The sequence below is a fragment of the Anopheles coluzzii genome, chromosome X, assembly GCF_943734685.1.
Source record: "Anopheles coluzzii chromosome X, AcolN3, whole genome shotgun sequence".
Taxonomy (NCBI): domain Eukaryota; kingdom Metazoa; phylum Arthropoda; class Insecta; order Diptera; family Culicidae; genus Anopheles; species Anopheles coluzzii.
Window position 1 is genome coordinate 13,762,143 of NC_064669.1, and position 21,535 is coordinate 13,783,677.

At 48.0% G+C, this 21,535-nt stretch overlaps 6 protein-coding genes across 9 annotated transcripts; 3 read left to right on the forward strand and 3 right to left on the reverse strand.

The window, feature by feature from the left end:
- The first annotated feature begins 2,673 nt into the window (after nt 1-2,673).
- On the forward strand, nt 2,674-5,910 carry LOC120958707 (GDP-fucose protein O-fucosyltransferase 2). Its single transcript, XM_040381687.2, has 2 exons — nt 2,674-3,552; nt 3,646-5,910. Exons 1-2 carry the CDS (start codon nt 3,510-3,512, stop codon nt 4,989-4,991), a joined length of 1,389 nt encoding a protein of 462 aa, XP_040237621.2. The 5' UTR covers nt 2,674-3,509; the 3' UTR covers nt 4,992-5,910.
- Nucleotides 5,116-8,008, reverse strand: LOC120956838 (protein spindle-F). Its single transcript, XM_040378613.2, has 2 exons — nt 6,902-8,008; nt 5,116-6,815 (listed from the first exon to the last, which is right to left on the reverse strand). The coding sequence occupies exons 1-2, from the start codon at nt 7,647-7,649 to the stop codon at nt 6,445-6,447; spliced, it is 1,119 nt and encodes a 372-aa protein (XP_040234547.2). The 5' UTR covers nt 7,650-8,008; the 3' UTR covers nt 5,116-6,444.
- Nucleotides 8,009-9,372: 1,364 nt separating this feature from the next.
- On the forward strand, nt 9,373-10,437 carry LOC120954299 (39S ribosomal protein L32, mitochondrial). The gene is made up of 3 exons (XM_040374635.2): nt 9,373-9,602; nt 9,680-9,931; nt 10,025-10,437. Exons 1-3 carry the CDS (start codon nt 9,521-9,523, stop codon nt 10,291-10,293), a joined length of 603 nt encoding a protein of 200 aa, XP_040230569.1. The 5' UTR covers nt 9,373-9,520; the 3' UTR covers nt 10,294-10,437.
- A 96-nt stretch (nt 10,438-10,533) lies between these two features.
- Nucleotides 10,534-12,729, forward strand: LOC120954253 (alpha-ketoglutarate-dependent dioxygenase alkB homolog 7, mitochondrial). 4 transcript variants are annotated; one of them, XM_040374631.2, is made up of 4 exons: nt 10,534-10,666; nt 10,742-11,236; nt 12,188-12,363; nt 12,425-12,729. In XM_040374631.2, exons 2-4 carry the CDS (start codon nt 10,754-10,756, stop codon nt 12,540-12,542), a joined length of 777 nt encoding a protein of 258 aa, XP_040230565.2. In that variant the 5' UTR covers nt 10,534-10,666; nt 10,742-10,753; the 3' UTR covers nt 12,543-12,729. The 4 variants fall into 4 exon arrangements, with proteins under 4 accessions (XP_040230565.2, XP_040230567.2, XP_040230568.2 ...); XM_040374633.2 differs by having other exon boundaries at nt 10,539-10,673; nt 10,747-11,236; XM_040374634.2 differs by having other exon boundaries at nt 10,539-10,666; nt 10,747-11,236.
- A 640-nt stretch (nt 12,730-13,369) lies between these two features.
- Nucleotides 13,370-16,198, reverse strand: LOC120956731 (glutathione S-transferase theta-1). Its single transcript, XM_040378445.2, has 3 exons — nt 16,004-16,198; nt 15,486-15,908; nt 13,370-15,408 (listed from the first exon to the last, which is right to left on the reverse strand). The coding sequence occupies exons 1-3, from the start codon at nt 16,119-16,121 to the stop codon at nt 15,260-15,262; spliced, it is 690 nt and encodes a 229-aa protein (XP_040234379.2). The 5' UTR covers nt 16,122-16,198; the 3' UTR covers nt 13,370-15,259.
- Nucleotides 16,199-16,537: 339 nt separating this feature from the next.
- Nucleotides 16,538-19,714, reverse strand: LOC120957411 (uncharacterized). The gene is made up of 4 exons (XM_040379617.2): nt 19,247-19,714; nt 18,949-19,176; nt 18,667-18,862; nt 16,538-18,582 (listed from the first exon to the last, which is right to left on the reverse strand). The coding sequence occupies exons 1-4, from the start codon at nt 19,462-19,464 to the stop codon at nt 17,533-17,535; spliced, it is 1,692 nt and encodes a 563-aa protein (XP_040235551.2). The 5' UTR covers nt 19,465-19,714; the 3' UTR covers nt 16,538-17,532.
- Between the last annotated feature and the right edge of the window lie 1,821 nt (nt 19,715-21,535).

The window sequence follows — 21,535 nt, forward strand, 5'->3', positions numbered from 1 at the left end:
CTGTTCATAATGTTGCAGCGTTTTTTTTTTTTCATCCAGTAATCAATTATTATACGTCTCATACCAATTCTATGGTAAGGAACATTCCGCAAAACAAGTTTTTCATATGACGAGAGAGCCACTGGAATGGATTAAATTCGTTATGCAAGAATACACTGTACATTCAATGTCCGTTAGCATGTGATGTTTGTGTTTTAGAAGCTGCTGTTAGCTTTCGTCAAAAGCCAGATACAAATGTGGTGTATTTCAGGCTAATTCTATTCTTACCATCAAGTTGTCTCGACATCCACTTTAAACTTGTTAAGGAAACAAGGGTTTACATTGCAATTGAAGTACTTCGCTTCAAAAAGTAGTTTCGTCACATAATATGCAACTAATAGCTTTTCATGAATAAAATCTATTACAGTAGGTGACGGCTAACTGAGAGGTAAACAAGCTCCAGTTAACGAACAATGTTCGCTAACAGGAGTGACGTTTCTATGGATTGATTGTTTTGATTGGCGTTGACTGGAATAAACATACCAAACTTGTTTTCATTTATGTTGCTATGGAGTATAGTAATTCGTGTAATAACATAAATTAATAGCAAACGTAGGCAAGAGACCCTAAATTTGTTTGAAAAATGCACATTTGCGACAAATTTCTCTTCATGAGATTCCGGATGTTTCATGTTTTGACGTTTAAGTGTTCGTTAACTGAGAATCACTCCAGTTAGTGAACCTCCAGTTAAAAAGCACTCCAGTTAAAACACATCCAGTTAGCGGTCACCTACTGTAATTGGTGCAATCATCTACGTTTCTTGTCGAGTCGAAAATCGTTTGAAGACAGTTGTTCTTGACTTCAATCAGGCAATGAATCGTTTTAGACCAGTTTTAGAAGACCAACAAAAAAAATATAGAAATAAAAAAAATGGGGTTTTGTCTATCTCCTGCTAGGTAATATCTTATCGGTTTAACTTACGATACAATGTTGTGAGCGTATTTGTGCAATTGTCTGTGTGCAATTTGTGCAGTTTTGACTGCCCGTCTCGATAGATTTACTCCACTATACTTTCTCTACTCAACTCGAATCGTGTTTACTATTTGAAAAATCCTGATAGAGCACTTTGCTAGCCCTTTGAATCCTGTTTCAATATGGTTTTAATATGTTATTAATTAAATTCCTTTTTGAGTAATTATATTCCATATGCTATCATATTATTACGAACTTTTCTCAAGCACAAAAAAAAAAACGTAAATGCAAATTGGCTTCGCTGCCTTGGGTGCGACTAATCACGGATTTGCCAAATAGAGAGCAACTACTAGTGGTGTGGCTAATCAAACCTCCCGAAAGCAAAGCGAATGTCCGAAAGAGTCGGCACAGCAAAGAATGTGCAAAAACATCCCGTAGGTCCAACGAACCTACTGAAGGTTTAAATAATAGTTTCAAACGAGTTCAATTGGTCCATAGAAGAATCCAGTTGGTTGAGCAAAGCATAACAGACATTAAAGGGTTTGCCAAGTTACTTTGGAAAGTAAACCTTTTTTTGTCGCCGCGTGCAAGAAGTTATTCCACATCATTCTGATACTTCATTTTCATCATTATAATTTTTAATTTCTTTAGCATGATTTTCAACACTTCACCTGTTAACGGATGATGAGATCCGGCTTCAAAGCCCAGTGAAAAAACGATGGCAACAGATCGTTGTAGTGTTGAAAATCTTGCTGTAGATACAGGGTTTCCCAAGTCACTTTCAAATGTGATCATAATTATTTACAACCTCCAAGATGTTTTTCAACAGCTGTCAAATGGTGCATTTGTTTAAAAATAAAATTTGAGTTTTTACACATGATTTTCAACGCATAACAAGGAACTGTCAAACTCCATTCAGCTTGAGGCGTGTTGAAAATCATGCTGAAGAAATTAAAAATTATGATGATGGAAATGATACATCAGATTGATGTGGATAAACATTTAGCAAGCGGTGAAGAACAACGTTTACATTTGAAACTGACTTGGAAACCCCTGTAAAAAGGTTCCGTAGGTGCAAAAACAACAGGTACAACAGGTTCAGCGAAGGGGGAGACCGTGGATAACGTGACTTGCAGATGCAACGAGCTCCTGCAGTTGGGGTCGGATTCGTCCATTCTTTACTGTACTCGTACCATCTCCGACACGTTGATTGATTGCCATAGACCCGAGCCCCCGTCTTCGTGTCGATCCCGTTGACCGTTCCCAGCTACTTTAGACCAGTTACAGCAAAACACATGCACATCTCTACAGCCCAAACTCCCCCACTCCGTGCCCCTTCCGAAGGCTCGTAGGTGGGGGTGGTGGGGTGAGCGGGGGGGGGGGGGGGTGAAGAATGCTTCGGATTACACTGGTGGCGCGCGATCTTTTAATTGACGGGGAGGTTTTTCTTTCTCTTTTTCCCTTGTGGCGTTGCGTTCCGGTGTTAGGGTGGAGTGAAAGTTCGACCCCGACTGAAAGCTATCTCATGAAGGTAAGGCGAGGGACTGAGGGAGGGAGGAGGCATTGGAGGAAGCAGAAGGGCAGATGATTTCTTGGAAAGGATGCTGCGCCCGGAGATTCTGTCCAACACTCCGGTTGCGCTGGGCAGATGGGAATTAAAATTAATTCGCGACGATGTCTACTTTTAGAGGTCACGGGAACCATTAGGTATCTCTCACTTACCTGTCCCGATGGCGATGGTTTTCGAAGGGGATTTTTTTTTAGGTATTTGGGAAATTGTCCAAGCACGTTCACCAGATACGTTTTAACAGCAACCAAGGAAACACTTTGCACACTGCGAAACACTGCACCTTAGTTCTGCACACCGAAAGGCACTGGGAGAGGAAGACAAACCTAAACAGCTGGTTTCCTAAATATATGCAGAGTTCATTTTGTTTTTTGTGGATTTGAGTAGGCTTCTAGGATGCTGCTGGAAGTGTCCTGTGCGGGGTGTTGGCATGGCACCACCGTTTGATAATTCACTCGTGCCACTGCACAAGGGCTGTACTTTATGCTGCAACCGTTCTTAAAACGAGACGAATCTTACACAACGTCCGATAAGGGGGCAACCTCAGTAGCCCACCAGCATCATGCCACAGCTGGAGCGCTGCTCTTGAAGTGTTTTCAAGAACTCCAACAAATTCTACTACGACTGTGTGCGTGTTTGTATGTGGGTATTAGTCGTTGTGGCATGATTGTGTGTGTGTGTGTGTGTGTGTGTGTGTGGTCAGAAGTGTCAAATGCTGAAGTTTGGGGAAATAAATAAACTTTCGGCGAAAAAAATAAATAAAAATGACAGGAAGTAAGCGCGCATGCAGGCCGTGGGTGTGAGGATTTGTTATCAATCCTGGCGCGCTACGTTTCTCTCACTCTCCTGCATGCCTGCTGTCTGCATCTAACAGCACGCGCTTTCTCCCCTTCTCTCTCGCTGTCGCTGTCGCTCTCGGTCTCATCTGCGGAGGACGAAATTATTGATTCTAGTCGAAAACCGTGTGCCGAACCAAACGGGACCGCTTGAAATGCAACGCCCGCATAGTTTTAAGCTAATTCTAATGAACCGCAGTAAGTACAGCCGTCCTGGCCTGTGTGTGTGTGTGTGTGATTGTGTTTAGTGGAAAAAAGCGGTCTAAAATTCCTTTCCCCCATGCTCTCCAGCGGTCTACTCGCTCCTGCTGCTGGCGTTCTCGCAGATCGTCCACACCACCAGCGCCCATCTGCGGGAGCTGTGCGAAAAGCGGGACATCTTCTTCGAGCCGTACCGGTGCCAGCTAGTCGACCTAGACCTGCTGGACGACCCCGTCCTCTACCTGCTGTACGACGTCAACCCAAGCGAGGGGTTCAACCTGCGCCGGGACGTGTACATCCGGCTGGCGGTATTTGTCCAGTTTCTCCGGACGCAGCGCGGCTACCGGCGCACCCGGCTGGTGCTGCCGCCCTGGTCCAGCCTGGTGCACTGGCGCAGCGGCAACATCGACCAGCAGCAGCTGCTGTGGGGCAACTTTTTCGACCTGCCCAGCATGCGCCTGTACACGGACGTGCTCGATATGGACGAGTTTTTCGCCGAGTACGGGCGGCTGCACGGCCCTGGCGCGACCACCGTTGTGCTGGACGAGGTGTACAAGCTGAAGCACTTCGAGCAGATGTTCGAGAACGGCGTGTTCGTGGACAAGTTCGAGGAGCACGTCTGCCCGAAAGGTCACGACGGCGCGCTGGCGTACTTCGGGTACGGCAACTTCACGACGGACGCGTTCACCTGTCTGCACTTCCAGGGCAGCGCGATGCTGCTGCACCGGCTGCTCGAGCGGTACCGGCCGGGGCGCCCGCGCGTCACCCGCTACGTGCACGTGCTGAACGCGGAAATCGTGCTGCACGATCTGTGGGGCAACGTGGACTACTGGGAGGCGCGGCGCTCGATGCGGTTCGCGCCGCCGCTGGTCGACGTGGCGACCCGGTTCCGGGCCGAGTACCTCAACTCGTCGGACCGGGCTGATCGGACGGTGCGCCCCGCCCGCTGGACGGACGAGCGGAGCCGGCCGCGGAAGGCGCGCGGCGGCGAGTACCTGTGCGCACACCTCCGCCGGGCCGACTTCCTGTACGGGCGGGACAAAACGACGCCCACGGTCCAATCGGCCGCACTGCAGATCCGGGCCAAGCTGCTCGAGCTCGGCTTGAAGACGGTCTTCGTCGCGTCCGATTGCACGCGGATGGAGTTTTACAACCTCAAGAACTACCTGAAGCGCTTCCGGGTGGTGCGGTTCGTGCCGGAAAGCTACGAGCAGCGGGCCGAGCTGAAGGACGGCGGCGTCGCGATCGTCGACCAGATCGTGTGCTCCCACGCCCGCTACTTCATCGGCACGTACGAGTCGACGTTCACCTACCGGATCTACGAGGAGCGGGAAATCATCGGCTTCCCGAAGGATCTGACCTTCAACACGTTCTGCAAGAGCGAGAAAGATATGAACTGCGAGAAGAACACGGTCTGGCCGATCGTGTACCATTAAGGCGGGGGAAGGAAGGGGAGGCTTCTAGTCTGGGCTCGAATAAAGCGATGAGCGAGGTGATTTGTAACAACACTTCGTCCTTTTTGTTGATGCAAAAGCCACAATTCAATACGCACAAGAGGGCTACAAAGATGTAACAAGATCTTTATTCTGATTAATATCGTAGTTAGGAAAAAAAATTACTTAGGTAAAGACGCCTTGCACCTTCCTTAAACCTGATTACCCTTTACAAGCCCGACAGGTGTGCAAGAACGGTGAGGTAGCACACACACACACACACACACTGTTTGCCTTGGTTTTTGTTCTGATGTGTTTGCATTGCTCACTACTACTTAGTGCTGCAAAATGTCATGACCATCACGTGACGATCACCACCGAAAACAATGAAAATATCCGTGGCAGCTTGATGCTCATTACTGACACTCAATGAAAGTGCGTCATGACATGCCGAACACGATATGCGAGTGCTTGAGTCAAGCCCGATACTCTGACTGAAATACTGAGCTTAATGCCGTCACAAGCATAATCAAGACTTTTTTTTAAGGCAGTGAACAGTGCTGCCTAATGCCACCGTTTCAGTCACCAACACTCATGACTGAAACGAAGTTCAAGTCAGCTCACGTACACAACTGTAATGATCAGCGGTGATTTTTTGGAACACTCAACGATTGGTCACTCACTTGGTCAAGACATTTTCTCTCAATGATAATCACGACATTCTTGGAATATACTTGGCGTGTGGTCCTAAGCAACAAAATAATCCTTCTTTCTCGCTATGTCGCGTCAAACAGAACGAGAAAACATGCTCATTTTGTATCTTGGAACCACTGGCACACTCCGCACATCTCCCATGACTGTCGTGATGATCACCGACAGAAAATGTCGCGACCAAGGGCTGGTAGCACACAATGTCACCAAGCATGTGATGGTCACACCTGTTTGAGTCTCACCTCTGATCATCACGGTAGAGCTCATGACGCTGACATTATTTTGTTTCACCCAGAATTTGTCATGTATATGACAGTGAAATCTTGCAGAACTGCTCACAGTAAAAAAAAGTCATGACCTAGTGACTGGCCAAGCGGTGGTCGCAAAAATGTCACGAAATGTCACGCATTGATCACACCAATCGTTTTGAGTATCACCTCTGATTATCACAAATGACTACGTAACGCTGACATGGATTTTGTTTCAGTCAAATTTGTTTTTATGACATTCAGACAGTGTCATTTTGCAGCACTGCTACTACTAAATACAGGAGTTGCGGACATCAAAGTAAACTTCAGCAAAAAGCGCACGACAGCGGAGGAAGATGCGGCACTGCCAGCGTTTTAGCACACCCACCTCACCCGCCTGGTAGGAACAAAAGGGGTGGAGTAGGGGGGGGTAGGGGCGGCTAGAGTTCGCTGGAGAAAAAGATCCGGCTGCGGGCCGGGCCCGGGCCCGGCGACGGTCAGAAGTCTCCCACCGGCTGTGACGCGTTATACTCGTTGTACCGATCCAGGCTGAGCTCCTCCATCGCTGTTTCGCCCTCAGTCAGGAAGTGCGCCTCGACGTGCGCCTGAAAGTCGTCGAACGCCGTCTCGGGCCCGTACAGCGCGCCGCACATCGGGCAGGTCCGCTTCATCCCGCCCGCCCGCAGCTTCTCCTGCAGCAGCAGGCTCATGCCGACCTTGCCGAACATTAGCGCGGACGGACTGGCCTCGTCCCTAGCGGGCTGGGCGGGCACCTTCGCCTTCCGGGGCGGCAGCTCACACTCCACCACCTCCACCATCACGTCCTTCATCAGCTTTTCCGCTTCTGTGTGGGCACGGCTGTTTAGCTCTGCATGGGAGAAAAGGTTGTCAGAAAAAAGGAAAGGCAATTTGTGGTAAGCGCAAAGCTTAATCTACTCATCCACACACTACTACCTTGCGCAAACTGTTGATATAGGTCACGCATGAGCATTTGCTGGCGGGCGAGCTCGCGCTTAATGTCCAGCAGTCCGTCGGTGCAGCGGCTCAGGTCCGGGTTGGCCTCGAGGGCGGCCCGCAGCAGCTCCCCGTCGTCGTCCAGGCCGGCGTCCACGCCCGAGCTCTCCAGAAAGCCGCACGTGTTGAGCAGCGAAATGTCCTCCAGATTGAGCGGCTCCTCGTCGGTGGAGCCGTCTCGGTGGGCCCGCTCCCGCAGCTTCGGATTCGGCGCGTGCTTGGTGAACGTGCGCGAGCGGATCAGATTCTGGGAAGGTTGCGTGGTTGATGTCCGCTGGTGCTGCTGCTGCTGCTGCTGCAGGGGCTGATTGACCGTGACTGTGAGTGTGGTGGAGGGACCGACGGTCACTTCGCCGAGATCCTTCACGATCAGCGAGAGCCGACGCCAGAGCTGCCGGTTCTCCGTGTCGACCATCGCGATCTGTTCCGCCAGCTGCATCTTTTGGTGCGTCAGCTCGGCCACACTTTCGCGCAGCTGGCGCAGCTCGGTCTGGTTGGCCGGCCGGCTACTGTCGAGCTGCAGCTGCTCCGCCACGGTCGCTCTGGTTTGCAGCGACCGGAGCGAATCGTTCTCCTCCTCCAGCAGGGCAATTCGGCGCTGGAACGTTTGACACCGCTCCTTCAGTGTTTGCAGGGCCGCCTGGAGGGCCTGCTGGGAGGTCGGCGCGTTCGGCTCCGCTGTGCTCATGGCTTGCTAGCTCCGCTGCTGGTCTAATTCGACATTCGACCAGCTTGGGTGGCCTTCGGGTTGAATGGTGGCTGGGTGCGTTGAATGTGTTGGATGTTTTCGTGATTCTGTTCGTGCGTCAGAAAGCAATAAGGACGGACGAATGGAGAAGATTGCAAAGGGCAGGTACGATTAAACCATGCAGGCACTGTGGGTGAGGTGACGATTTCCAATAAAGACACACTTGGAATTAGTTGCCACCGATGGTGGATTTTCTTTTGTTTTCGCACTGATTTGTTGCTGCAAACACTTTCACCCAGGGCGAGAATAGAGCACAACAAAACCTTTCCCACAGTCAGCTGCCGTGACGTTTGCAAACGTCAAACAGTATCTTTGTTTACATAGGGGTTATATGTGTAAATTGTGTTTTCTTTTTTGTACAAAATCGTACAAACTTACTGAACTTATTGTTGAAAATAAAATAAAAAACATTTTTTTATTCTAGAGGTATCATTTGATATATTTTATTTATAAACACGAAAAGGTAAATGTGAGGACAGACCCTTTACGTTACATTGGAGAAGCGTTACATGCCTTATAATATTCCCAAGCAACAGTGTTATTGTAGCTTAGTCGTGCACGCAACCAATTCGTTTAGATTGTTTGTATAAAAAAAAGCTGTAACACTGCTTCTAGGCGACCAACTTTAGTCGACCAACCGCGACAAATTTTCTACAAGCTCTTTGTGCTAATTAAACATCACGACTTTAAAACAAAATCAAGAGCATTGTCGCCGGTTTGTGAAATTTTCACAGAAATGCAGCGCTCGCGTATCGCGATGAAACAATCGAAGTTAGCCATACTTTCGTTTCAAGTGCCACAGATTAAGCTTAAACGACTGGAAAATCGAATATCCATAGAAAAAACACGAAAGCTCCACAGCTTCATTGGTTTGATCAATAGATGGCGTATTAAAACTGATTATTATATTGCTATCCTTTTCTTGCAATGTGTTTCGACAAGTTTCATCTTATCATGACCTATATATCCTTCTAACTTTCTGATCAAAAGTCTATATAAATGGTCGTGTGGTTAGATACGTGGGTATCAATACCAACGACCATTACTCAAATCTCACTTGCTTCAGTGCTGGTGGTTTCCATTGGAGTTTAGTATTTAAACAATCGTATCGCCGTTCTAGTTCTAGCGATGCATAACTTAAATGCGAAACCATACAACAGTACAGAGGAAATGAGAAAGTTCTCCTCCAAGCGATGAAGCTCAACTGGTTGGGGTATCCCACCAACAGATAGCGCCATCAGCTGTTTTGCTATTTTTAGAATGCATGAGTCGTTTTCCGTCTGCTAAACGAAGTCTTTCTATATTCTGTTTAGGTAGAGTGCTTGAGTCTTTTAGAAGCCGTTTAGTGGTCGTTTAGTGGATTTGTGGATCTTGGGTTGGGAGTTCAAGTTCGCTGTGCTCCACTGCGCCTTATGCCGAACTGGGGATCGCTGTCGAACACCTTTCAACTGTTTAAATACTCTTTTTGATTTGCCCATCCACGACGATTAAATCAGGCGTTCAACAATAATGCTGCTTGGGTTGAGATAAACAGGCGTTACGCGTAACGCTAACGTATCGTAGAAGGCTGAACCTACCTGCGAAAAAACATGTTCAATCATTGTCACACTAATCCATCCAGTGGGTGACTTTTTTTCACCGGGCCAACCATGCGACCGTGCAGTTGTCAACGGGCTAACGGAAAAAGGTAAACAAATCGGGCTCGTATTCTAAACAGTGCGGTCGGCACGGTTGTGCATGGTTTAGTAGCGGAATCCTTTCGGAATCGGAACGCGGCACAACTCCACCCGGCTCCCCGGTTCGGCGGCACCATGTCTCGGCTAATCAATCGACTGGCAAACACGCTGCGGACGCTCGAAAGCTACCTTTTTGGTGGCAATGGATTTCCGCCAGGTATGCGCATCGCTCCGTTTCGCACGCCCGTCCTTTACGTAACCCCAACCGCCGGGTTGTTTTCTTCCCGTTTGCAGGCGCCCTAGCACTGGTGCACGTTCACGACGGCTCACCACAGCCAGCCGCACCACGGGCAGCACCGTTCTCGCTGCGCGACCTGCTCGGCGATGGCATGCTGTGGGCGGTGCCGAAGCATCGCCGCACGGTCGAGAAGCGCCTCAAGCGCAAGTACGGTTCGCCCGAGTACAAGCTGAAGATACTGACGCCAAAGGTGCACCTGCGGACGTGCGCGACCTGCGGCAGCGACCAGGAAGTGGGCGTCCTGTGCCGTAAGTGGAACCATTCTCCATTTCCATTCCATTCAATTTGCAAGGTAACCGGCCCTCCTCTAACGTTTGCTTCCACTTCGCTCTCCATCGCAGCCACGTGCTACAAGAAGGTGCGCACGGAAACGGAGCTGATGCAGGAGAAAATACAGTCCGAGCTCGGGCTCGAACCGGTCGACCGGGATGTGGTGGTGCTGTACGATCGCGAGCGGGACGAGCAGCCGGCCGAGTTTTGGCAGGGCAAGCGGATCGTCGAGATGGAGAAGCCGCGCCCGTCCTGGTTTAGCAAAAATTTGCTCCAGAAGTCGACGCAGCAGCAGTCCGAACCGGACGAGCTGAAACCGGGCCATGAAAAGCTGGGCTGAACTGAACGGGCCCCGGGCCAACCCTTGTGTTTAGCGGATTAAGGTTTTTGAATTAGCATTTGTTTGTTTTCGTTCTGGAAAAGAAAAAAAAACGAAACCTAGCCTAAACGAATAAAAGAACAGAATATGTTTCATTTCCCGGCATGAGGACCTGTTGTGTGGGGTTTGTTGAGCTACTTCGTATGCCGGTTTTGACAAATCGTTATCGGGGCAGCTGTCAAAGTGTGTGCGGTGGATTTTCGCAAAGGGGAAGAAAGGTTGCTTTCATAACACAAGCGAAGGGTGCATTGTTTCGCATACCCACACAAATATAATGGTTGCAGGTGCCGGCCAGAACAACCGTGGCCGTGAGTTGTTGATTTGAAAAGAAAAGGTAAAAGGTACGCAAAGGTAAAGCAAATATACCCAAACGGCACGCAATCAGTTTTTTTGTTTACATCTCTTACAGCGCAGCAGCAGCATGTTCGCCGGCTACAGTTGCGCCCGTTCGGCACGGTGGACACTGCGAGCGTTGCTGCCGTTGGAGCTGCTCCCTTCGGCCCGGTCCCTGCACCGAACCGCACCGCAGCGACACGAAAACGCCAACGAGGCGGCGACGGCGCAGCCGGCCTGCGTCACATTCTTCGGCCACTGGCCGGCAGCGGAACGGGCGACCTTTCTCGCCGATATGCGCGTGCTGGAGCGGTTCGTCGACGAGCCGGAGGAGCAGTCCCTGCTGGCCGAGATCGAACCGTACCTGAAACGGCTGCGCTACGAGTTCGACCACTGGGACGACGCGATCCACGGGTACCGGGAGACGGAGCGCAAACACTGGTACCCGGCGAACCGGGCCATCCTCGACCGGGTGGTGGCCGTTGCCTTCGACGGTGCCGCCATGCCGTACGTGCACGTGCTCGATCTGGCGGAGGAGGGCGTCATCAAGCCACACGTCGACAGTGTGCGGGTAGGAAGTGGGACAGTGGGGAAGGGGCATTTGGACTAGTGATGATAAAGTGAAAGATGAAGATTTCGTCGGAATCGATTCCGGCAAGCGCCGAAGTTTTCTGGAATCAATTCCGGATAGTAGGTTCGGAATCAGTTTCCGGAACCGATTCAAGAATCGGAGTCGGCTCCGGAATCGGTTCCGAAATCGAAATCGGCTCGGGAATCAGAATTGGCTCCGGAATTGGAATCGGAGTCGACTACGGAATTGGCTCCGGAATTGGAATCGGTTCCGGCATCGAAATCAGCTCGGGAATCGGATTTTGGCTCCAGAATCGGTACGGGGTCCGGAATCAGATTCGGATTCGGAATCGGTATCGGGTCCGGAATCAGAATCGGTTTCGGAATCGGAATTGGAATCGATTCCAGCATCGGAATCGATTTCAGCATCTGAAATGGCTCCGGACTTGATTCCGAACACGGAATCGGCTCCGGAATTGATTCCGAACACGGAATCGGAATCGGGTAGGTCCGATTCCGAGCGCCCACCACTGGACCATTCCAACCAGTACAGGCGGTCCCCGAGATACACGGTACCTCTTATACGCGGATTCGGAGATACGCGGTTTTCTAAAATTGACAATTCTTTGAGCAAATTGTACTGATTTGACACATCAATTGCAAATTGCCAAATAATTTCCGTTTTCATCGAATGTAAAAAACTATTTCAAAAGGTTTAAAACAGTTATATTCAGTCAGAATCATATCAAATAATTCATAAAGTGACTAAAACCGCCCCCTACTTGCAAAATTACACGAAAATTTGTGATATTTTAGCTGGAAATCACGAGATTCGACTTACGCGGAAATTCGAGATACGCGGTATTTTGCGGCCGTTTTCGGTCCCCATTAACCGTGTATCTCGGGGACCGCCTGTAATCAAATTCCGTCCTTCCTTTTCACCCCCCACCAGTACTGTGGCAACACGATCGCCGGCATCAGTCTGTTGTCTGACTCGGTCATGCGGCTGGTGCGCACCAACGACGAGGAGCAAACGAACGCAGAGTATAGGCAAATTTTCTCCCAGGAGCGGCACAACAAGTACTGGGCCGACATACTGCTGCCCCGCCGCTCGCTTTACGTGATGAGGTAAGAATGGACAAAAAGTAAACGGTGGTTTGTTATGGGTGTGTTTCCTTTGCCGTTGCAGACACACCGCCCGGTATAAGTTTACGCACGAGATTCTGCCCCGCAAGGAGTCGCTGTTTCGCGATGCGCTGATCCACAAGACGCGACGAATATCGATCATCTGTCGGAACGATCCGTAAGCCCCGCGGGTCGAATGTGTCGAATCCTAGCGTGCACCACGGTCGTGTGGTGTGGTGTTGTACATTCAAATTCAATTTTCAGTTCGTGAAGCGCGCTTAAGTTTGGTTTAATAGCGATTGAACTTGCTTAGTAGTTAGGTGCGACCTGTATATTATGTAGGAAGAATATAGAAAATTTAAAATCACACGAGCAGACTTTGTAGAACGTTCCGATGATGTATGGATATCACTTGAAAACGTGGCAAATGAGTCAATTTTATAAAGAACATTCCGAGTCGATATTAGGCATACAGGCCTATTCTGTTCATCCAATCGAGATGTCTCGAAGTCGAGTTCAATGTCAAGTAAGCGAGTTTTAACCATGAAGGCTCCTACGTGTTCTTTAGATTCCAGAGTAGATTCAAGCCAGTCGATATCAAAAACCTTGCGCGAAATGGATCGAAACCGATGTTTTGGCAGTTTTGAAGTATAATATTCCAGTTCCTTACTATAAAAATTTAGTACTGTTGTATGTTAGAGATAATTATCGAAAATTATTCAAACGCCATTAAAATGAAATGTAATGGACCAAAAGGCACAAAAAGGGATAGTTCATTGAAATTACATTCGAATTCTGTTCACGTATTTTGAATGCATCTCCTGACGATGCCACGCCTACTGCGATTTCGGATGCCTGTCTCGATGGATTTTCCCTAACAAAAAAGAATAGACATTAGAGTAAGACATAGAAGAGAGAAGACATAAGAATAGAGTAAGACATTTTCAACGGCATTTCTCAGATCGTTTCAGAAATTTCTCATATTACAGAACTTTTAACTCATTTCAACCAATTTTGGCAACATTCCGTAAAAGGTGTATATTTGTAAGCAGTTTGTGCAGTTTGTGCTTTGTGTCTGTACTAGTGGTGAGAGCTCGGAATCGGACCTACCCGATTCCGATTCCGTGTTCGAAATCAATTCCGGAGCTGATTTCGGAATCGGAATCGACATGGGAATCGCAATTTACTCCGGAAACGGAATGAAAATTGACTACAGTAATGGAATTAGCTATGGAATGAGAATCAGTTCTTGAATTGAAATCTGAAGTTTCAGAAGCGAAATCAGTCCGGGAATCTCCATGAAAATTGATCGTTAAATTTTATCGGATTCTTTACTTGATCGTTACCTAACAGGTTGGCTGATAAGTCCCCGGTCTGACACATAGATGACGCCGCTAGTATTAAATGCATATTATTTTTACATAGCACCAACCTTCAAATGATTCGTGTCAAAATTTGACGTCTGTATGTCAATTAGTTTGTGAGACAGAGCGTCTTTTGTCAAGCAACTTTTGTTATTGTGAAAAAAATGGAAAAAAAGGAATTTCGTGTTTTGATAAAATACTGTTTTCTGAAGGGAAAAAATACAGTGGAAGCAAAAATTTGGCTTGATAATGAGTTTCCGGACTCTGCCCCAGGGAAATCAACAATAATTGATTGGTATGCAAAATTCAAGCGTGGTGAAATGAGCACGGAGGACGGTGAACGCAGTGGACGCCCGAAAGAGGTAGTTACCGACGAAAACATCAAAAAAATCCACAAAATGATTTTGAATGACCGTAAAATGAAGTTGATCGAGATAGCAGAGGCCTTAAAGATATCAAAAGAACGTGTTGGTCATATCATTCATCAATATTTAGATATGCGGAAGCTCTGTGCAAAATGGGTCTCGCGCGAGCTCACATTTGACCAAAAACACCAACGTGTTGATGATTCGGAGCGGTGTTTGCAGCTGTTAACTCGTAATACACCCGAGTTTTTGCGTCGATATGTGACAATGGGTGAAACATGGCTCCATCACTACACTCCTGAGTCTAATCAACAGTCGGCTCAGTGGACAGCGACCGGTGAACCGGCTCCGAAGCGTGGAAAGACTCAAAAGTCCGCTGGCAAAGTAATGGCCTCTGTTTTTTGGGATGCGCATGGAATAATTTTTATCGATTATCTTGAGAAGGGAAAAACCATCAACAGTGACTATTATATGGCGTTATTGGAGCGTTTGAAGGTCGAAATCGCGGCAAAACGGCCCCATATGAAGAAGAAAAAAGTGTTGTTCCACCAAGACAACGCAACGTGCCACAAGTCATTGATAACGATGGCAAAAATTCATGAATTGGGCTTCGAATTGCTTCCCCACCCACCGTATTCTCCAGATCTAGCCCCCAGCGACTTTTTCTTGTTCTCAGATCTCAAAAGGATGTTCGCAGGGAAAAAATTTGGCTGCAATGAAGAGGTGGTCGCCGAAACTGAGGCCTATTTTGAGGCAAAACCGAAGGAGTACTACCAAAATGGTATCAAAAAATTGGAAGGTCGTTATAATCGTTGTATCGCTCTTGAAGGGAACTTTGTTGAATAATAAAAACGAATTTTTACAAAAAAATGTGTTTTTCTTTGTTAGACCGGGGACTTATCAGCCAACCTGTTAGCATCATTGGACCCAAACGCCTATTCTTATGGAGATGCCAAAACCAAATTGCCAAATGATTTGAAGCTGATTCTGTATTCGGGGCCGACTCCGATACTGGAGCCGATTCCGGTGCCAATTACGATTCCAGAGCCTACTTCGGAATTGATTACGGAAGCTACATCCGGACCTACTATCCGGAATCGATTCCAGAACACTTCATTTTTCCCATCACTAGTCTGTACGTCTCCTGCAACAATCCTCTTTGTTGTATGGCTACAGCTTAGCTTTGCTAGCCGTGTCCTGGGCAAATTTGTTCACTAACTTATGCGCCTGGTCGTAGTATGGATTGGTCGATTCGCGGACTCGTGCCATCCACTGGGTTAGGTTTGGGCGGCCCTCGCACGGATCATAGCCAGCCATTCCTTGAAAAAAATATAGAAAATAAGAAATAAAATTACAAAAGAAAAAAACAGGAAATTCTTTATCGCTCGGTTCTTACTCGGCTGCTCGATTTCGCAGGCCGCAAGCAGATCGGCCACGGTAATTTCGTCCCCCGCGATGAACCGGGCGCCCGACCCGAGATACTCGCGCTCGATAAAGTCCAGCGTGCCCTCCATCTGCCCCCGGTACTTTTCCGCCTGCTTCGGGTCGACCTTGGTGCCGAACATGCGCGGCCGCAGCCAGACGTACTGGAAGTAGATCGCGCAGGTCGCGCGCGTATTGTGGTGCTGCCACTCGAGGTACTCGTCCACCAGGGCCTGGCGGCGCGAGTCGGCCGGATACCAGTGGTCCGGCACCTGGTACTCCCGGCACAGGTACCGGAAGATGGCCACACTTTCCGCCAGCTTGATCTGGCTGTCCGTAATGCAGGGCACCTTTTGAAAGCGATTGATCGCCTTAAACTCCTCGGTCAGATGCTCTCCTTGGGTGGGTTTGGGAAAAGAAAACAAGGGAAAAGGTAAGCAATTGAATGTGCCAGTGTGTCACACCCGACATTGGCCCTGTGCCCAGCCATACCTTTGCCCAGATTGATCAAACACTTTTCGTAGGGCAGTTTGGTTTTCTCCAGAAAAATCCAAAGCGCCCTCGAAGGCTGCGACATTAGGTCGTAGTAGTATTTTAGATTTTTCGACATGTTTGTGTTCTGCTGACGACGGCGACAACAGCGACAGCTCAAAGTCAAAACACAGACTGGCCCTTATGTTGGCTCGTACAAGAAATACAAACTCATTGATCAAAGTTCATCTACCTAGCGGGCGCAGGGATAGGTGGTGGGGGTTTGTTTACGTGTGTATAAGTGTTATCGCACAGCATGCAGCAATAATTTGCGAGATAAACCCGCCGCCGAGAAAAACACTGCCGGGAGGAGTGGATTCTTGCATACACGCACATGCCGTTTTAGTATAAAACTAGGACTAGGAAAGAGGGTATTCTACAAAAAAGTGGTACTAATCCTCACATTGGAAAGCATGGTTGTACTTGCCCTCTTGTAAGATAGGTATTTCAGTTTTTTTTTTAATATAATAATAATAACTTTTTTTTAATATTATCGAAGACACATGGGAAATGAAACGCTTTTACCAACTAATCCCCAATTAAAACCATCAACCCATTCAATTCTGTACAACCGTTTCGGGATTAGTGATGGGAATAATGAAGTTTTCGTCGGAATCGATTTGGGCTAGCTCCGAAGTATTCTGGAATCGATTCCGGATAGTAGGTTCGGATTATTTTTCCGGAATAGATTCCGGAATTGGTTCTGCAATCGGCTCCGGAATCGGAATTGGCTCCGGAATCGTAATCGGCTCCGGAATCCGAATCGGTTCCGGAATTGGTTCCGGAATCGGATCCGGATATGGTTCTGGAATCGGCTCCGGAATCGGAATCGGCTACGGTATCAGAATTGGTTTCGGAATTGGAATTGGCTCCGGTATCGGAATCGGCTCCGGTGGTTGGTTGGTGCCAGAATCAAAATTGGCTCGTGAATCAGAATTGGCTCCGAAATCAGAATCGGTTTCGAAATCGGAGTCAGTTTCGGCATCTCCATTAAAATTTGCGTTTGGGTCCAATGATGCTACGTATTGATAGCCGCAAAGAATCAAAACTTTTTTGTAAACGATCAATTCTCATGGAGATTCCCGGACTGATTTCGCTTCTGAAACTTCCTATTTCAATTCAAGAACTGATTCCCTTTCCTGAACCAATTCCATTTCTGGAGTCAATTCTGAATCCGTCATCGGAGCAAATCGCGATTCCTAGATCGATTCCGAGAGGGGAGTAGAATCTGATTCAGGAATCGGCTCCGGATTCAACTCTGGAATCGGCTCCGGAATTGATTTCGTGCACGGAATCGGAATCGGGTAGGTCCAACTCCGAGCTCCTACCACTATTCGGGATGTATGTTCTAAACTAGAGCCACAAGCATAATGTTCATTAAAAAGCGATTTTAATGGCGGCTTAATATCTTTCGATCACGATTGCCCAACAATAAATAACTAAGCCTACATACCTCCCTCCCTCTCCCCCCCCCCCTCCCCCCGTAACCGTTACTCCAAGATGCTTTCCTCCATCTGGACACCCGTCGGCAGCGTGACCGCCAGCAAACTGAACTGGGGCTTGCTTGCGAGAAAATCACGATCCTCATCGTACCGGGTCTGGGTCCTGCGCTTGAGCCGGAACGTGTCCGCAGAACCGTCACTGTCCGCCGACTCGTCGTCCGTTTCACCGTTCGCGAAGGCTTTTCTCATGCTCTCCTCCAGTCCGGGCGGGCCCATCTCATCGGCCTCGGGCAGCACGATGCCCTTCCGCTTCATAGCCGCCCGTTCGCGCTCCCTAAACGACTGCTCGACCGGTACGAGCCGTTCGCGCAGCTGGCGCAGTATCGGCTGAAACTGCTTGCGCATCAGCCGCTTCGCGACCAGCTCGTCCTCCGCCTGCAGCTGATCCAGCGTTGTGCCGGCCGCGCCTTCTTTCAACTCTTCGTCCCCCTCCGCACCGGTGTTGACGAAAAATTCATCCTGCCAGTCGAGCGCTGAGTTTGGCGCCAAGGCAAGCGGTTCGCCGAGCGTGTCCGGAAGGGGCACCGCGTCCAGCTCCTCCTCGTCCAACGCACCAGTCGCCTGCTCCTCGGGCGCGTTGTTGAGCAGCTTTTTGGCCGTAATTAGCAACCGTTCGCATTCGTCGGTGCGGGTGAGAAGGTAGGATTGCATCGTGGCCAGCTGGGAGGCAGCCTCCTCGAGCTGCTGCCGATCGGATGTCGAGGTGGTGCTGGCAACCGACTGCACTGCCTTGTCCAACGCCAGCATGTGGTTCACGTTCGCCGCCAGCTTGACCGTCAGCTCGAGCGATTGGTGCTTCAGTGCCGCCAGCTCCTTGGCGGTCGGTTCCTTTACCTTGCCCAGCTGCCGGAAGCAATCAGCTTGCGATACACTGTTTAGCCTGAGCTGTCGCGTAAGATCCTCCGCTCGGCGTGCAAGGCAGCCGGTGAGACGATTGCATTCCGGGCGTATTTCCGCCACCGCCGTACCGCTCGCCATTGCCAGCGACAGTCGCAACAGGCAGTGTGACTGCATGTACAAAAAAATATTGTACAATTGCTAAAAAAGAAAAAAGGTAATTGGCAACCATGTGCCGATTAGCAACGTTTGCTCTCAAACAATCGCACAGTAAATCTGCACTACCTTAGCATTGCTATGATTGATGGCCGTTTGCTTAAATATTTCACAGTCTTCAAACGACTCCAGTGGGTCATACGCATCGCCGTACTCTTCCCGCAGCTCGGTTCGCTCTTCCAACACTTTCACGCTGTCGTACAGCTCGTAGATCGCTTTGGTGCAACTTTCCATGCACGCCTCCAGCAGTTCATTTTCGGTGGTACTGCAACAAAAAAAAAGCGAAAAAATGGGATTTTCCTTTAAATTTTCCTTTTCATTCTTCTACTGCCCTGCTTAGAAGATGCTTACCCGCGCCTTACCGAGTTGATCCGTTCGTTGCCGTAGATTACCTCGTTTATGAATATAAGCATTCGCTTTGCGGCCGTATCATACTGTTCGATCGCCCGTAGCAGGTTGGTAATCGTGCCGAGGTCACGATAGTAATGCAGCTTCTCGTACGCCACTGCACCGAGCAGCAGGACGGTGCCGCTCACAACGGAGGCTGCCACAATCGGCCTTACATGGGAACGGGCGTATCTGTAAACAAAACACAGCTCATTGTCCGTCCGTCCCCGTGGCTAGGGCTTTGCATTGATTCAATAATTACCGCGTGGAAGCCGCTACGGCCGCAATGCATCCCGCACAAACCGCTTTGAAGGGCACTCGGATGGTGGTGGTGGTGGTGGTGGTGCTCCGGTCGGCATTCGGGGCAAGGCGAAAGCACACCTCGGCCACCTCCAGATGATCCACCAGCAGCCGCTTCGAGGTGAGAATCTCCAGTATGCATCTCGTCTCGTTGCCGGACCGTTTGGGAAGCCAGTTCATTGCCGTGGAAAGGACGAGAAAAACGCTCCAAAATTGGTATCCGCTACCAGGTATGCCGGCAGTTTGGGTTTGTTTACATCGGTGCTATGCAAACACTCCGAGTGACCAGAAATACCAATTTATCTGCATTCCTATCGATTTTTTATTTGCCCACCGATTCAGGTTAGAACCTCGCCGCATGCGGCAAGAAATGAGTTTTCTCAATTTTCTAGCTTTTCAAGGTCCCTCACAGATGAGCGCCCTCAAACTAACGATTCTTAATTTTTCCTACCGAAAATCACAGATTTTTTTTTTAAATTCTGAACAAGAAATCATAAAACCATTTCTGCAATCATTTTAGGCATTAAGGGATTTAACAGATAAAATCGATGTTATTTTTTATTATAATTGTATAGGGTTTGTATGAGGAATCTTCCCAAGTAGCCTTAAGAAACTCTATTTGATTATTAACAGTTTCTTAAAGCCGTTAAAAATCAAATAGAGTTTCTTAAGGGAATATGACATTTGCTTGCGTTACAGCATAACGACATGTTCCGTTACCTTGTTATTTTTGACTCAGACCAATATAACTGACAGTGTTATTCAAATTTTGTCAACACTATGTAGTTTCTATGTAGTTTAAGCAGGGTTTAAAAACCATTTTATTTTTAATATTTATTTAATTAAGCACTCTGATTTTAATTGCAAAACATTTCATTATTTTAATCACATGTTTAATATTTGATTTCAGTTTATCTTCATTTGATATGACAATTAAAAAGAAAATAAAAAAAATATTTTGTTTAATTTTGATGGAGATTTTCGACGTATTAACACATCGCATACCATTTTCCAAACTAAAAATATATTATATTTAAAATCATTAAATTATTTGATTTAATTAATTTTCTCTTGATGAAGATACTTTTTGAGACATACTGTATGTGCTGCGCCGCCATTCATAATGTCAAAAAGTTCGTCAAGCTTCGTGTGTGATGAAAGGCGACAAGAAAAGCAAGCAGCCGCAAATTTTACAGCTTCTAATTTGTATATTATCAAGCTTGTACAACAGGTTAGTGTATCTTTATCACCATTATCATCGCATTAACTATATTTTTAATATTTCTCGCAGCATTTAAACTCGGTGGTAGAGTTCCGCCCGCTCCATCAAATACAGAGAATGACGCCGTCCAATATTGTTCCTGCCTCGCGGTCGTGCACTACCGTCAGCACTGCACTAGCCGCAACAAAACATGCACCCCTTGTCCCACATTTCCATAATCTCGACGGTGGTCAACAGCTGTACGACGGCCGCCTACAGCCACCGGGATAGCCTCGCTCTCTAGTGCGATACTGATGAACCTGCGGCGCAAGAGCACGCAAGCGTTTGGTGGCGGCGGCTGTGGAATGATGGTGCACCTCTGTAAATATGGTGCACGAGAAGAATTCTTCCCGCAAAAGGCATCCGCTTGGGCACTGAAATCGAACGACGCCTACGGAGACAGTAACAACAACAACCATCCGGACAGGAGACGGATCTCAGTCGGTTGTATGAAAACAGCAAGGTGCACTAGATCGTGAAACACTGGCCGTCCAGTACGACACAGGCCTTATCAGCAGATAGCATGGAAATGCCGCGTACAATGAGGCCGCACCGTGACGCCCCGCGCTGTAGCCCTCGTTTACGCACCGAAGTTAAGCAGTTCCATCGGGATGTCTTCACCGCGCCGGATCATTTGCGGGACGATAGCGACAAATGTCCCGCCGTAGGATCCAACCAATATGGTGGATAATTAATATAAAAAATACAAATTACATTAATTTAATTCATAAAAAAATGAAAACGATGGCTCAACGAAGAAATAGATACATGATGACTAAAACGGAAAGAAACATATTGCCATCCTTGTCGATTTTTTCGTTAATTTTGATCCTTTTCGTTAAAAATACCGGTTAAATTTTAAATTTTAACGAAACATTGACGAAGCCAGGAGAGCGTTACGCAGTGTTTTAAGCCCTGGAATTACTGCTGTATGGAAAGCTAAAAGTAATACTTTTAGGCATACTTTTAACGGTTTCTTAACAAGATTGT

Bases quoted from the DNA above. Each gene is read 5' to 3' on its own strand.
- LOC120956731 (XM_040378445.2), bottom strand. From the start codon at position 16,121: ATGTCGAAAAATCTAAAATACTACTACGACCTAATGTCGCAGCCTTCG. The intron at 15,909-16,003 runs GTATGGCTGGGC...AACCCACCCAAG, and splicing joins TTTGATCAATCTGGGCAAAG to GAGAGCATCTGACCGAGGAG. The intron at 15,409-15,485 runs GTAAGAACCGAG...ATTTTTTTCAAG, and splicing joins CTGCGAAATCGAGCAGCCGA to GAATGGCTGGCTATGATCCG.
- LOC120954253 (XM_040374631.2), top strand. From the start codon at position 10,754: ATGTTCGCCGGCTACAGTTGCGCCCGTTCGGCACGGTGGACACTGCGA. The intron at 11,237-12,187 runs GTAGGAAGTGGG...ACCCCCCACCAG, and splicing joins CACACGTCGACAGTGTGCGG to TACTGTGGCAACACGATCGC. The intron at 12,364-12,424 runs GTAAGAATGGAC...TTGCCGTTGCAG, and splicing joins CGCTCGCTTTACGTGATGAG to ACACACCGCCCGGTATAAGT.
- LOC120958707 (XM_040381687.2), top strand. From the start codon at position 3,510: ATGCAACGCCCGCATAGTTTTAAGCTAATTCTAATGAACCGCA. The intron at 3,553-3,645 runs GTAAGTACAGCC...CATGCTCTCCAG, and splicing joins GCTAATTCTAATGAACCGCA to CGGTCTACTCGCTCCTGCTG.
- LOC120954299 (XM_040374635.2), top strand. From the start codon at position 9,521: ATGTCTCGGCTAATCAATCGACTGGCAAACACGCTGCGGACGCTCGAA. The intron at 9,603-9,679 runs GTATGCGCATCG...TCCCGTTTGCAG, and splicing joins TGGCAATGGATTTCCGCCAG to GCGCCCTAGCACTGGTGCAC. The intron at 9,932-10,024 runs GTAAGTGGAACC...TCTCCATCGCAG, and splicing joins GGAAGTGGGCGTCCTGTGCC to CCACGTGCTACAAGAAGGTG.
- LOC120956838 (XM_040378613.2), bottom strand. From the start codon at position 7,649: ATGAGCACAGCGGAGCCGAACGCGCCGACCTCCCAGCAGGCCCTCCAG. The intron at 6,816-6,901 runs GTAGTAGTGTGT...TCTCCCATGCAG, and splicing joins ATATCAACAGTTTGCGCAAG to AGCTAAACAGCCGTGCCCAC.
- LOC120957411 (XM_040379617.2), bottom strand. From the start codon at position 19,464: ATGAACTGGCTTCCCAAACGGTCCGGCAACGAGACGAGATGCATACTG. The intron at 19,177-19,246 runs GTAATTATTGAA...TTTTGTTTACAG, and splicing joins GCCGTAGCGGCTTCCACGCG to ATACGCCCGTTCCCATGTAA. The intron at 18,863-18,948 runs GTAAGCATCTTC...TTTTTGTTGCAG, and splicing joins ATCAACTCGGTAAGGCGCGG to TACCACCGAAAATGAACTGC.